The 14821-nt window shown below is 44.4% G+C and overlaps 2 protein-coding genes across 2 annotated transcripts; one reads left to right on the top strand and one right to left on the bottom strand.

The window, feature by feature from the left end:
* Positions 1–598: 598 nt before the first annotated feature.
* On the bottom strand, positions 599–1474 carry LOC134798564 (COMM domain-containing protein 10-like). Its single transcript, XM_063770939.1, has 2 exons — positions 1341–1474; positions 599–1171 (listed from the first exon to the last, which is right to left on the bottom strand). Exons 1-2 carry the CDS (start codon positions 1370–1372, stop codon positions 622–624), a joined length of 582 nt encoding a protein of 193 aa, XP_063627009.1. The 5' UTR covers positions 1373–1474; the 3' UTR covers positions 599–621.
* A 182-nt stretch (positions 1475–1656) lies between these two features.
* LOC134798813 (isoleucine--tRNA ligase, cytoplasmic) lies at positions 1657–14420 on the top strand. Its single transcript, XM_063771199.1, has 4 exons — positions 1657–1895; positions 2025–2130; positions 10569–10770; positions 11108–14420. The coding sequence occupies exons 1-4, from the start codon at positions 1768–1770 to the stop codon at positions 14308–14310; spliced, it is 3639 nt and encodes a 1212-aa protein (XP_063627269.1). The 5' UTR covers positions 1657–1767; the 3' UTR covers positions 14311–14420.
* Positions 14421–14821: the final 401 nt, after the last annotated feature.

The following is a 14821-nucleotide window of genomic DNA, read 5'->3' as shown; positions in this document are numbered from 1 at the left end:
TCCCTCTTACTTATGGGTGCGTCCCACAATGACCTTGGTGCGGTGCGATAGTGTGTTAGCTACTTTAGAGGATATAACCAACTCTTTAGTTAATTACTCCGAGCACCAAGGTCGCGGTTCGGTACGCGCGTCTGTAATGGCTTTAACAAAATTCAATTATTAGGTCTCTCGCTCTAACATACCGCGAAAATCGAAAATTTCGAGCAACAATCTCTCACTCTAATTATGCCTTAATTGGAGTAAGTAAGTTTTCGATGTTCTCGGTAGACCCTTGCTAGCTCGGTGTTTTTCTTTTAAGTACACATACTTATGGATGATTGTTTTGGGTAGCTAACATTAGACTAGGTTTCTAAGGCTAATTATTGGCAATTAATTGTATGCCATCTGAAAATGAAAAACAACTTGGTTGCATAAATATTATTCATTACCAACAAGGACAAAATTAACACTTTCGCAACCGGGCAAAAAACGGCGCACTACCCCAGAAACCGGTTGTCTATATCTGCGTACAAAACAACCCGCTGGGCGGGTTGTCCGGCATCTGAGCAAACATTATGAGTGCCTACCAGGCGGGTTCTCGGTAGTCAAAGTGTTAAGATACAAACAAATATAGGTACTATACTAAACTACATTATCCAATTCATTCTGGATAGATTCAAACTGAAGAAACATTGAGTAAAGCTCTGGATGTGTAAATTCTATTTCTGTCTCATTTTCACCACCACTTAAGCTCAAGTAAGCTTTTGGAACCTTACTCTTCTTGTGGTAATCTGAACTTAATTCCGCATTAACTCTCCATGAAAAGTTTAAAGTGTCCAGATGTTTATGAGTTTCAGTGTCTAATTCATTGACCATTGTTTTAGTTTCAACAGACCATGTTTTCAAAATAATTTCAGCTTTGTCACTTAAAAATCCTGATGACTCCAAATCATTCTTCAAATTTTTAGGCATGAAGACAAATTTTAATAGCCTCTTAAATACATAAAGCAGGGTTTTAATAGCTAACAACAGTTGATCTTCCGTTACATTAAATATATTTTGCAGTTTCAGTTGCTCTTCCTCGGTGAAAATCTCAGCATCTTGAATTTTCAACTTAGTAACAATTCTTCGAAGGAACTGCTCAAATTTTGAGGTGTCCAGCTGATTTACAACAGTGATTCCCTTACTTAAGCTGCAATTATAAAAACAATTAAGCCACAAACTTTTGACGATATTCACTACAATGTTTATATTGTTATTGAATGTAGACTTCCTACTATAATAAAATGGGCAAAGTTAATTAGGGGAGGATGTTAGTTACAATGACTATGTTACCTAATAATAGTTAAACACCACCTTACCTAGGCGATAATTTCAACCACTGACAATCCATTTTATTTACTTTTTGTATGTCTTACGAGAGATTTATTTAATTAAAATAACTTTGTATTTGGCTTTACAGAGTAATTACATGTCAACAATGTCACAATATGTTTCAATTGTTTCATGTCATTTTGACTTATGTTATGCTTCGTTTACATGACTCAAGTTGGTAAGTAGCGATAAGGGTTCCATATTTACCGTCATGGTTACAGAACCCCAAAAAACTAGAAAAATACAGCTACACATTGTCATGGTGACAGATGCCATCATATTTGCCACACTGGCACAGCGTGTATGTCAAGTGTCAATGTCAAATTGCACTCTTAACCGCATATGCCCGTGAGGAAAATCTCTGGAGGAAGAGGTAGAAAAGTATGATGAAATAAGCAAAACTTGGATTTCATCATGTCGCAAAAAGCAATAAGAGTTCCCGAGAACATTGACTTCCCAAAGGAAGAGGAGAAAATCTTACAATTCTGGAAAGATATCAACGCTTTTGAAAGTTGTCTGAAGCAATCAAAAAATAAACCTCGGTGAGTTAGGTTATGTAAAACGGACTGTAGCATAAACCTACATAACTTGATGATACTAGTAACTTAACCATAATCTATTCCAAATCTGCCTGTTTGTCCTGTTTAATAAAATAACTTTTTGCGCTTTAGGTACTCGTTTTACGATGGGCCGCCCTTCGCCACCGGTCTACCCCACTACGGTCATATCCTTGCTGGCACCATCAAAGACGTAGTCACACGTTACGCTCATCAACAGGTAAACCTTGATTGACCATTGAATAGAGTGTTCTCAGGAACCATTTACCTACTATTCATTGTTTTTTCCATAACAACGCAAAATGTTCTTGACAATGCCACAACGCCGATAAGTTAGGACACTGTATACAGCTCTAGTATTTTATAACTAATTAAATTATTTTCAGAAAATATTTTAATTTGTTTTTAATTCAAGTAGAAACACTACTATATAAATTATAAACTGAAATAAATGTCATATACTAAGAAAAAGTGACCAAGGCCTCCATTGCCCCAGGCTGGAAATCAACCAGCGTCCTCTGCTATCGCGGCAGGTGCGATAGCAGAGGACGCTGGTTCATTTCCAGCCTGGGGCACTGGAGGCCTTGGTCACTTTGACATTTATTTCAGTTAATACTGTATACAGCTTTCAATATTGTCTTCAATAAATTTATGTTAAAAGTTTATTTTGCCACCTCAACATTCCCTATAAATCACACATTCATAACACTGTAATTTATACAGCATCATTTATGAACAGTCATTATATAATATATTGAATTACATATTGAAGATTACACCTTAATAAATTAAGAATGTTTGAGTAACATTTTATAATATTATCAGTTATTACCAGTTATCACACTTTGTTTGCAATTTGTTTGATATTGACCTACTTATCTCATCTATGAGCCCCGATGCATATGTTTTCGTCTAGTCAGACCATTTTTTGAGGTTCTTGTGTTTATACAAAAATAATGTTTTAGTTTAAAAATCACTAATATTTAATGCTTATACTAATGTAGTTTAATTGTATATGGTAATATTCTACAGTAACTAAATCCAAATACAAGAAATACCTGTACTGAAATAAGAAATATAACGATTTTTATAAAATAACGAAAGCAACACGGTTCTGCCAATGTCCTGTCAATTTTGTTTCAAGCCCATGCATGCAGCAGTGCTGTAGGAGAGGACAATATGATTTGGACAACGTTTTTGAAAAGTACATTTTTTCAGCAAGAAAAGTGACATGCAATTTTATTATACAATCAAAATAAACTAGATTAAACATTACTATTATGGTTGCCATTACTGGGTCATTTTATGTTCATGTGAACAAAGAACATTAGAATAAACAAAATTGTTGTGTGGAACCAGACAAACTAATTTGCATCAGGGGTTGTATTTATTATAGTTATTATATGATTAAGCCTACTTTATTGAGCTTAAACACTGAAATTATATTTATTCAAAAACCAAAACATTTAATTCAAAAATTAGCTCTTACCATCAACTAAATCATCAAACAATATAGAGCCCAAAATGTCTATGCTGTGGCTAGCAGTAGCGGCGGCTTCATACAACCCGATTCCCACCGGCTTGCCTAAAATTTATTGCTATATATATATATCCATAACGAAAACACTACGTATTACCTTGTAATCGATAACACGATTTACTAAAGCTTCACTATTGATTAAATTTCAACTAATCATAGCGGGCGCGCGGGCGACTAAGTTTAAGCTTGAGTATTCATTCATGAGCCACCACACACATACGAAAACTCACGCACACGCTCATAAAGTTCGCTAAAGAAAGTCCGCGTATTTACGCATCAAAATAACACGGTTTTGTATCGAGTTATTCATTTAAATAAAAACCTTAAACGTAACATGATAAGGTTTATATTGGAAAAATGCACGCACACAGTCAAAGTCCGCGAGTGGCGTAAGTGCAGCGCCACAAGTACCACAACGGTGTGCTGCTTCATTTGAATTTAAACCTTAAATACAAATAGGTAAGATTTATATTGGAGTGTAATGTTTCACAATTTTGAATCGAGTCGCGTTTGCCGCTCGTGTGGTTAATGTTGCCGTACCAAAACATTGAATTGAATTAATGGGTAATTTTTTTTTGTATTTTGCTATCATTAATACCAAATTTTCAAAAAACCTTTAAAAAAAGAAATTTTATTACAAAATCTAAGAATATTATGTGTTCCGTACTCTACGTCAGAGATGTTCATTGAGAGAGTAACGCGATCGGTGACCGATAGATGCCGCTAGCGTCTATGTAGTCGCTCCGCCCCACGCCGTGACGTTGTTCCGCTTCCCCTCACTGCAATCCGTTGCTCGCTTCCCGCGACTCGCCGCCACCATGTCATTGTTTCGTCGACCGTCTGACCGATGGTCCGCAAATATTTTTTTGCGTATATTTTTGCAGCATGGTGTTTTAACATTTCCGATCCAAAGCTCGGTCGATTAAATAGTGAGATATAGCAGAGATCGCTACTACATATTAGTCTTTTGGCGGTCTCGCGATCGAAGTCATCGAACGGTGCTTTTCGATTCTACCCACTTTTTTCTTGCTAAATTAATTTTCACATTCCATGCTGCTAAAATCGTTACCGTTAACTCGCATTTTCGAGATCGAAGTAGGAAGTGCGTCAGTAGTTTTCGTTAACAAGTGGTAACGCAAGTCGCTCCGCATCGGAGAGGGAACATGCGGTCATCGTGCTGGCGGCGGCGGGGGCGGCGCCCGGGCGGCGCGGAGGCGGGCAGCCTGCGCGCGCCACTGCCGGGTGCCGCGCTTCGCCGATAAGGAGGTTTGGATTGTCACGAACCATCCGGTGAGCCAGTTTAATGATATTCTAGTTTTATTGGCGTTCAGAAGTTACTTCGACACTAAAGGACGGTTCTCGGGCAGGTCGTATTAACCTGGGAGTACCTCGTGTCGTTAGCTGCGACGCGACCGGGGCTCCCCTGTCCCGCCCGGGCCCCGGCCCCCGCGCGCCGTCGACTTTCTTCTGCTGTCGTCCAAGGTGACCCCGAGACGCCGCGACGCTGCGGGCCGGAGCCCGAGGTGTCGCGGTGCGGGGTCCGCGGGACGCCCACTACTGTTGCTGCAGTCGCGATGCAGACGCTTCCAGTCCGCGAGAGCAGTCGCGGTGCGAGCGCTTTCAGTACGCGCCCGCTCCTGTCCCGCGCCCGCTCCTGTTGCTGCAGTCGCGGTGCAGACGCTTCCAGCCCGCGAGAGCAGTCGCGGTGCGGACGCTTCCAGGCCGCGCCCGCTCCTGTTGCTGCAGTCGCGGTGCGGACGCTTCCACGTCACACGCCCGCTCCTGTGGCTGCGGGCGCTTCCAGTCCGAAGGACTCCGAGAGACGTCACACGCCCGCTCCTGTGGCTGCGGGCGCTTCCAGTCCGCGGGACTCCGAGAGACGTCACACGCCCGCTTCTGTGGCTGCGGGCGCTTCCAGTCCGCGGGACTCCGAGAGGCACACGCCCGCTCCTATTGCTGCGGTCGCGGCGCGGGTGGATCGCGGACCTCTCGATCCCGTCCTGGCGCCAAGGTGAAGGCGGATCGCTTCTGCGTCCCGACTGCTCGAATGGAAGGAAGGTAAGTTACGTGGAAGCAGTGGAAACGCTACGAGTACAGCGACGATCGCCGCGTTGGTTGCCGTCCGTCATGACGTCGCTGGTTACCTACGCGCCGGTGGTGGCCACCACGATGGCGCCGCCGAGGGCAGCAGTGTCACCGTGATGATGCGTGCAATTACGAGCCAGCCATCGGCGCCTCCCGTGCGGGTAACGTCCGTCACGCGCACCGGCGCCTGTCGAGCTGGCCGCCACGACGGCGCCTCTCGCCTCACGCACCTGAGCCTGGCGACGGTGGCCGCCACGATGGCGCCGCCCGCTCGATGACTCTGCCCGCCACGATGGCACCGCCCGCCTCACGACGCACCAGTGCCTACCGAGCTGGCCGCCACGATGACGCCTCTCGCATCACGCACCGATGCCTCCCAAGCCGGCGGCGGCGGCCGCCACAACGGCGCCGCCCGCCACGATGGCACCACCGCCTCGCGCACTGGCGCTTCTCGAGCTGGCCGCCACGATGGCGCCTCTCGCCTGACACCAGTGCCTCCCGAGCCAGGCGGCGGCCGCCTCACGCACCGGTGCCTCCCGAGCTGGCCGCCACGATGGCGCTTCTCGCCTCACGCACCGGCGCCTCCCGAGCCGGCGGCGGCGGCCGCCACGATGGAGCCGCCCACCTTACGCGACAGCGCCTCCAGAGCGGGCCGCCACGATGGGTCCTCGCCTCACGCACCAGCGCCTCCCGAACCAGTGGCGGCCGCCATGATAGCGCCGCCCGGCCTCACGCACCGGTGCCTCCCGAGCCGGCCGCCACGATGACGCCTCTAGCTTCACGCACCGGCGCCTCCTGAGCGGCGGCGGTTGCCATGATGGCACCGACAATCACGTCGAACCTGTCCACCGATGCTGCAACCACGACGATGTCGTCCCTTGCAATGGCGCCCATGTTCTGTTCGCAAGAATACCACCGCGAACTTACCTGCCGCCGATGCTGCCTACCAAGCTGCGCTGGGCGCCACAGTATCAGTTTTGTCCTGTCCACATGGTCCCATTGAGGTACGCAGGCGCCTATAGCTATGGTGCCATAGCACGAACAGACCGCTAAGCTTTTGGTTTCGGTTAAGGAGTCCTCCGGCGACGGCAGACAAGGTCGTAAGGAGCCTCGTCCTAGCGTGGCTCGACTGCCCGGAGTTGAAAGCGGTAAGATATGTCGATACTCAGAGGAAAATACGTCGTGTTCCCGAGTTTCATAAAGGTGCTGATCGACGTAGGGCCGTGCCGCTTCGAGGTTTCTATGACTTCTCGAGGCCATGGAGTGATCCAACCGAAGAACAGCTAGCGACAAGGCCCTGTGCGACCGCTCAAAACCGAGGTGAAAGGCATCGAAAAGGTCTGCAGACTTCACATAATTATCTCTGCTTGCCCGCGCTCTCCAGCTTAAGTTCCGTCTTACAAAGACGAACTCGTGCGCCAAGCCCATAATAAACAAAATGGGACAAATAAACCCGCTGCGCCTGAACAAGCTTGAGTTTCCGGTGCTAAGAGAAAGGGGCCAGGAGGACTCCAGCAGTTTCCATCTGTCTGTCTTTGACTTTATCGAAACAGTTTTGTTACAAAATCGATTTTAGACTTGATTTCATTAGTTCGATTTCCTTAAAAGCATGCTACCATACCCCTATACTAGCTCGATATAGGGTGTTTCTTCGGGTAAAGCGAATTAAACTATCACGCTCCTAGACATCACGTGGGACACGCGGCACAACACCCCGATTGAAAGTTTTCTTTTTCGCGACATACAGGCCTGCCTTGCTGCCGAGTTTCTCGCAGAAATGAGACTCAATGCCTCCTGTTCAGTCTCAAACTCGCAAACTTTAGTTCATGGAGGAAGGTGACACCTTCGCAGTCCCCAGCAACACGAAGCTGCCGAAAGCCTCGCGCCACTTTCTTCCTCATCTTATGCAAGCAGTCCGTTACAACCTCCAATATTGGTAGACAATGTACGAGGTAAGGCCCTTACAGTGAAGAGTAACCGTTAACGGGCCACATCTGCAGCGCTGACGACAGAAGTGTAAACATACAACCGCACCACTACAGTATACATAAAACGACGGCGACACTACATCCCCTCCGTTACCACGGCTGTCGCAAAAACTGCTGATGCCAGCAGATCGTCTACAGGTCGCGCTGGTTCCTTGCTACTTACCAGGTCGGTACAACCCCCGAGGGCGACGGTTTATCAAGAATTCACTGCGCGCCCGAGTGGCAGCTACGCCCAGAAGCCGCCGAGACTATCTGCGCCTGATAGGCGCCTTGTTGGCCAGCCTCCGATTTCGAGAGCCTTCGCACTGTGTCACGGTATTTCTTAACAGACTCTTTGAACTGCTACCACGTCTCTTCTGGCAGCTGCCGGTGATACGACTTGGTATGGATGTCTCCACCTCCCAGCCTAGTCTGCTACCTGTGACGGCGTGATAAGGAGAGCCTTCACGCAGCTGTGGTAAGCTTGCAATTTACTGGCGGTCCTAGTGAACACAGCGTCAGACCGCCCTCCCGCCCGCCCGACCGCCCTCCTGTCAGATAGGACGCTCCAACACCGAGCTGGCGTGACTGGCGCATGCATGCAACATGCCAAGGGCTAACGCTACATAGCGAACGAGACGCAACTCTCTAGGCCGCCTGTACGCCCACAATGTAGAAATGGTCTTCATGGTGCATCAAAAATAAGATCGACTGCCAGGTACCTCTAATATCCAGTGAAGTAGCGAGCTATCTCGGACATATATTTCTATTGCCCATGTTAGCTTTCAGGACGAGACTTGTTCATAAGCCTGTAACAAGCGCTGTATGTGAACCACTATCGGACACTATGCCTTCTTCCAACGCCATTAATAGCGAGACCAGCGCCTCCCAAACCACCAGCTTGGGACGCGAGAAATCTACTTGCCCTAATTTGAATAGCCCTACAACGTACCTATATGGAAGAGCTGCCGCATTTTTACTGTTAGCATCAGGCCGCAGGGTCAATGACCTTACTCTACTATACTGTAGCCCGGGCAATTACATAGATAACGTTCACGCTATTATTTTGTGTCCGAAATTCGGCTCTAAACCAGATAACGTGTCTTACCGATTGGACTCTTAGAAGCTCCGGAATAAAGTATAGACCCAGTAAGTAGGTAGTCTGGGTACGTCAACTTGTGAGAATTACACAAAATGTTAGGGGACACTGCGCTTTCAGCCACAGTCTCATCCAAGCCGGCCTCGCTTAAGATTGCCTTCGATCCACGATGTACTTAATCACTAAATTGGCTGGAAATCTATCCAATTAGCGATATTTTGGCTTAAGTTAATTGGGAACATGACTCTTCTTTAGACGATTCTATCGCCGAGATTCTGCGGATTGGATGCGATTTCGAATGAGAAATCTCTCAAACCAGCTTAACGTCAGATTCGAACCTGGGATTACAATTTAAATTCACAATTTCCTGTAATGCATCATTATAACGAGTCACTGTGATTTCATGGGTTGCAATAAGGCGTATATATTTATTCTTTCTCTGAGTTCTATGACAGTAGGTGTAGCCCTAACGCTTGCGCGCCCGCTGACTCGCCACCAGGAGATAATAAACAGGTCTCAATGAACATCTCTGACGTAGAGTACGGAACACATAATATAAAAATTTTACCTTCCAATAAAATTGATATTATGTTTCCTTCTACGTCAGAGATGTGAGTAATGCCTTCCTGGCAGGCTACTAGGCTACTTTTATGCCGACGGTACTTCTCCTCAACAATGACATGGTGGCGGCGAGTCGCGGGAAGCGAGCAACGGATTGCAGTGAGGGGAAGCGGAACAACGTCACGGCGTGGGGCGGAGCGACTACATAGACGCTAGCGGCATCTATCGGTCACCGATCGCGTTACTCTCTCAATGAACATCTCTGACGTAGAAGGAAACATAATATCAATTTTATTGGAAGGTAAAATTTTTATATTATGGAGTCGCAAGTTTAGTTAAGGTAATTTGATAACGAGGGTTTCTTCAAAGAAAGTACTGTTTATAAATTTGTAGTAATAGGTTTTGGAAGTCCGTAGGTCGTGGGTGAAAATGGAATAATATTATGACAACACTTCCGTTCCGGTTATTGCCAAGATTTGTTGTTATTGTTGTTTTTATTAGTTTTATAGGTTTTAATGAGATTTTACTTAGTTGTGTGCATATATTTATATATAAAGACTAAATCAGTGAATTTTTGAGTGTTATTAGTGTTGCGTATTGTTCGTACAGGTGTTTCAAGGTCAGTCCTTGTTTTTATTAGGTCGATCTGTATGTAACTAATGTAATGGAATCTAAGGTAACTAATTTAAACACCTTCCAAGGATCGTAGCGTCATGAAAATTGGCAGCTGTATGTAGTTCTGCTGACAATACAATAATATCATACTGTCGAACTGATCTGATGATGGAGACAGGAGGTCGCCATAAGAACTCTGTGATGGAACAACGCAACCTAATTGTGTTAGGGGTTTTTAGAATTGTCTCGATGAGTATTAGTTGTCTGTCGTAAGAAAAGTATAGTCAGCGATAAAAGCTTGTACCAAAAATGAAATTTTTGCAAAAAACTTATTAGTTAGGATTGTTAGGAATTTAGGAGTAGAAATCCGCTTTTGTCATACACGACATACACTGTTTATGTGACGTCAGTGATGACAAGTATGGCAAAGGTGGTTATACACTAACTGCAAAAGAACGAACTCAAGGACACACCTAGCGCTTTACTTTACCTTCGCTTATCATGAAAAAATAAGTACATAATGTAGGTGTTTCATGTAGGTGTTTTTTTTTTGCTCCGAGTTGTCTAGAGAAAAATTCCACGCGCCGCCACTGGTGGCTAGATCTTAAAAATGATAATTTCAAGAAATTATCAGTTGATCACATCATTAAAAAATCAATCCTAACCTAACCATATCATCTGGATGTTTGAAAGCATTTTTGCCCAAGCTAAAACAGGGACCTTTGCTAATGCTCAGTCAATTAAGTTGTAGAACTTGTATATTTCATTGAGATTTATAAAACATATTCCAGGGCTACTATGTAGAGAGGCGCTTTGGTTGGGATTGCCATGGACTGCCCGTCGAGTATGAAATCGATAAAACCCTTGGTATCAAGGGGCCGAGTGATGTGGAGAAAATGGGCATTGATAAGTATAATGCTGAGTGCCGCAAAATCGTCATGCGATATTCTACTGATTGGGAGAACATCATCACGCGTATGGGGAGGTGGATAGGTAATGTATTCTTTACTTTATGTTTCAAAATTATGTAGCCTGTCGTAATCTTTCACAGTACTTTTTGGCAAAAAAGCCTCAGATGCGTTTGGCAATCTAACTTTCTAACCCAGAGGGCAAATTAAGCCTTATTATTGTGATAAATAAGCCTAATGAGCCTTTCTTCAGGATGCTTTCCGTCACCAAAACGCAACTAGTAAATGTCAAATGATATTTCGTACATAAATTATTCAAAAACTCATTAGTAAAAGCCAGAATTCGAAATTGCAAGCTTAGCCGTTGGGCTACCAACACTGTCTGTGCATATAAAAATTCAATTGGTTCTTTCTTGTTGCAGATTTCAAAAATGACTACAAAACCCTGTACCCATGGTACATGGAATCCATTTGGTGGGTTTTTAAGGAACTGTATAACAAAGGTTTGGTGTACCAGGGAGTCAAAGTAATGCCGTTTTCCACTGCCTGCTCCACTCCACTGTCCAATTTTGAATCTGGACAGAATTACAAGGATGTTTTGGATCCTGCTGTTGTGGTCTCTTTTCCGACCAATCAAGGTTTCTCCTTGTTGGCTTGGACCACAACTCCCTGGACACTTCCAAGTAACTTAGCTCTCTGTGTGAATCCCAAACTCACATATATTAAGGTAAAGGAAAAAGGCACAGGAAATTGCTACGTGCTACTGGAACAACGATTGCCAGTGATATTCAAGAATGTTGAAGACTTCACTATTCTTGAAAAAATCCCAGGAAGCAAACTGAAAGGTCTGAAATATACACCTATATTTGACTATTTTGTTGAGAAATGCCCTAATGCCTTCCAAGTGCTAACAGATGGGTATGTTACTGACGACTCTGGTACTGGCATTGTACACCAGGCCCCATACTTTGGTGAAGACGATTTCAGAGTCTGCGTGGCGGCAGGCGTCATAACAAAAGATCAAGAAATGGTATGCCCAGTTGATGCAAGTGGAAAATTCACGGAACCCGTCAGAGATTTCCTCGGACAGTATGTTAAAGATGCCGATAAGCATATAATTGCAAATCTTAAGGCAAGAAACCGCCTAGTGCAACTGGGGCAGGTGAAGCATAATTACCCATTCTGTTGGCGCTCTGAGACCCCTCTCATATACAAAGCTGTGCCATCTTGGTTTGTAAGAGTTGAGCAAATGAGTCAAGACCTTTTAAAATCTGCCGAAGCTACCTACTGGGTCCCAGATCATGTGAAAGAAAAGAGATTCGGGAATTGGCTTAAAGAAGCACGAGATTGGGCTATTAGCCGTAACAGGTTCTGGGGCACTCCTATTCCATTGTGGATATCTCCTGATAAACAAGAGATTGTCTGTGTCGGTAGCATTGCTGAGCTCAGCGCTTTAACCGGAAAAGAAATAACTGATTTACATAGAGAGAGCATCGATCACTTGGAAATTCCATCCGCTAGACCAGGCCACCCACCTCTGAATAGGGTGTCTGAAGTTTTTGACTGCTGGTTTGAGTCGGGATCTATGCCTTACGCGCAATGCCACTATCCCTTTGAGAACGTAAAGGACTTCGAGGAAAGGTTTCCCGCCAATTTTATTGCTGAAGGTATCGATCAAACGAGAGGATGGTTTTACACCCTCATTGTCTTATCGACTGCTCTTTTCAAGAAGCCACCATTCAAGAACTTGATAGCCAATGGTCTTATATTAGCAGGTGACGGACAAAAGATGTCAAAGAGTAAAAAGAACTATCCTGACCCATTGGAGGTAGTAAAAAAATATGGTGCCGATGCATTAAGATTGTATCTGGTGAACTCTCCAGTAGTCAGAGCGGAAAACCTGCGATTCAAAGAAGAGGGTGTCAGAGACGTCATTAAGGATGTCTTCCTCCCTTGGTACAATGCATTTAGGTTTTTGATGCAGAATGTTGAGAGAATCATCCAGGAAGACAAAGTAGACTACAAATTTAATGAGAAAAACGTGAAAGAGAACGTTATGGATAAGTGGATAACCTCTTTCACCCAATCTCTGATTACTTTTGTCAAGACAGAAATGGCGGCCTACAAACTGTACACTGTTGTTCCCAGGCTGACTAAATTCATCGATCATCTCACCAACTGGTATGTGCGCATGAACAGGAAGAGGCTAAAGGGAGACTTTGGAGTTAAAGATTGCCAGGCGGCTTTGGATACGCTGTTTGGAGTATTATTTGACATGATCAGAGTGATGGCTCCTTACACTCCCTTCCTGACTGAGCTGATGTACAAGACGCTGCGCCAACTTCTGCCAGGAGATTCTCTAGAAAGCGTGCACTTCAACATGATTCCAGAGCCGAAATCGGAATTGATAGACACTAATATCGAGAGAGCAGTTCAAAGAATGCAGACAGTGATTGAATTGGGCAGAGTTCTTAGAGATCGGAAAACCATTCCCATCAAGTATCCGCTGCCAGAAATGATTGTTATCCATCGTGACCAATCATACCTGGAGGACGTAAAGTCATTAAACACCTACGTTCTGGAAGAGATGAATGTAAAGAACTTGCAGCTGACAAGCGACAAGGAAAAGTTCGGCATCACACTGAAAGCGGAGCCCGACCACAAGCTGCTAGGCGCACGTTTGAAGGGCGACTTTAAAGCTGTCACGCAAGGCCTGAAGAACTTGAACAACGAGCAGTGTGAAAAACTGATTACCGACGGTTTTGTTGAGATCGTTGGCCAACGCATTGATGTGTCGGAAGTCCGAATAATTTTCCAAGCAACAGGCAATGATCAATACGAAGCGCATAGCGACAACGACGTGCTTATTCTGTTAAACGTCACGCCGGACCAAGACATGCTTGACGAAGGGTTTGCAAGGGAGGTTATAAACAGGGTACAGAAATTGAGGAAGAAGGCTCATCTCGTTCCCACCGACGAAGTTAATATTTACTACGCCGTCAGTAAAACGAGTGATATCGCCCGCATCATAAACTCGCATAGAGAACTCATAGAGTCTACAGTGAAAGCTCCGATGATTACTCTAGACCAATTAACCGCATCGAAACCTGTAATCACTCGGGAAACGCAAGAGCTGAAGGGCTCCCAGTTGGAGTTGGTTATTACTTGGCGGAAAGAAGTAGAACTGCCCCTGAAGCCGTGGGCTAATATTACCTTACAAGGTTTGACCCCGCGGTTCGGCGCCAGCGGTTATCAAGCTAGCATAATTCTTACGGATAAAGACAACAAATACATAAGCTTGAAAAATCTGCATCACGAAGTTGAAGTTCTTTTCGGTTTGTATGGCATGAAATTTACCTTATGGTGCGACGGCGCGGAAATAAAGAACACTAACAACTTAAACGCAAAAACTATTGTTGTGTCTATGGCGAAGCCAAAGGCGAATGAATCAGGTTCTAGTCCATTCTGTAAGTTTGTCAATGTTGCTAATGGTAGCAAAGCAGTCACCATCTTCCTGGAAAACCCTCAAGGAAAGATCACATTAAACAAGGAAAGTGCTCTCAAGTTTGCGTCAGAATATCTTGGTATTTCGGTGTCAAATATAGATAGTAAGTTATTAAAGTGATTTCTTTGTGTTCTCTCTTGTTACTTCTTGCTACTTACTACAGTATTGTTTTGTGTTGTAGCTTTTTACACTAAGAACTTTATTTATTGAATAAATTCAACTACCACGATTTTCGTTTGTTTTAATGGAAACTATGATTTGTATTTCTACTAGTCTTCAGAGCGAAAAATAGGTGTCATGCGTTAGTAAGGGACAACATGGTTCGCGTCCTTCCACTGTCAAACATGGGTTTCGTTAGACAGTGAAAATTATATACGAAGTACTTGTCTATTCTATGCCCTAATGCTTGCTGTTCCTCCTATTATTTTAAGTACTTATCTTTTGTGTGTTTCATAAGGTTCCTAAACAAAAATTTCAATCATCTTTATCAAGAACCATTTTTTCTATCTCGTATCTATACTCCACATACACTAATTATGAAAGGTTAATCCTATAGGTGTCTACTAAAATTAAAAAGCACTGAATTAAGTTGACTTTTATTTTAAATTATCTTTTATAAATAAAACAAAAT

This window comes from Cydia splendana, chromosome 17 (assembly GCF_910591565.1).
Source record: "Cydia splendana chromosome 17, ilCydSple1.2, whole genome shotgun sequence".
NCBI classification, from domain to species: Eukaryota; Metazoa; Arthropoda; class Insecta; order Lepidoptera; family Tortricidae; genus Cydia; species Cydia splendana.
This window is presented reverse-complemented; position numbering and strand designations above follow the sequence as displayed.

Bases quoted from the DNA above. Each gene is read 5' to 3' on its own strand.
- LOC134798813 (XM_063771199.1), top strand. From the start codon at position 1,768: ATGTCGCAAAAAGCAATAAGAGTTCCCGAGAACATTGACTTCCCAAAG. The intron at 1,896-2,024 runs GTGAGTTAGGTT...TTTGCGCTTTAG, and splicing joins CAATCAAAAAATAAACCTCG to GTACTCGTTTTACGATGGGC. The intron at 10,771-11,107 runs GTAATGTATTCT...TTCTTGTTGCAG, and splicing joins GCGTATGGGGAGGTGGATAG to ATTTCAAAAATGACTACAAA.
- LOC134798564 (XM_063770939.1), bottom strand. From the start codon at position 1,372: ATGGATTGTCAGTGGTTGAAATTATCGCCTAG. The intron at 1,172-1,340 runs GTAAGGTGGTGT...TTATAATTGCAG, and splicing joins TGGTTGAAATTATCGCCTAG to CTTAAGTAAGGGAATCACTG.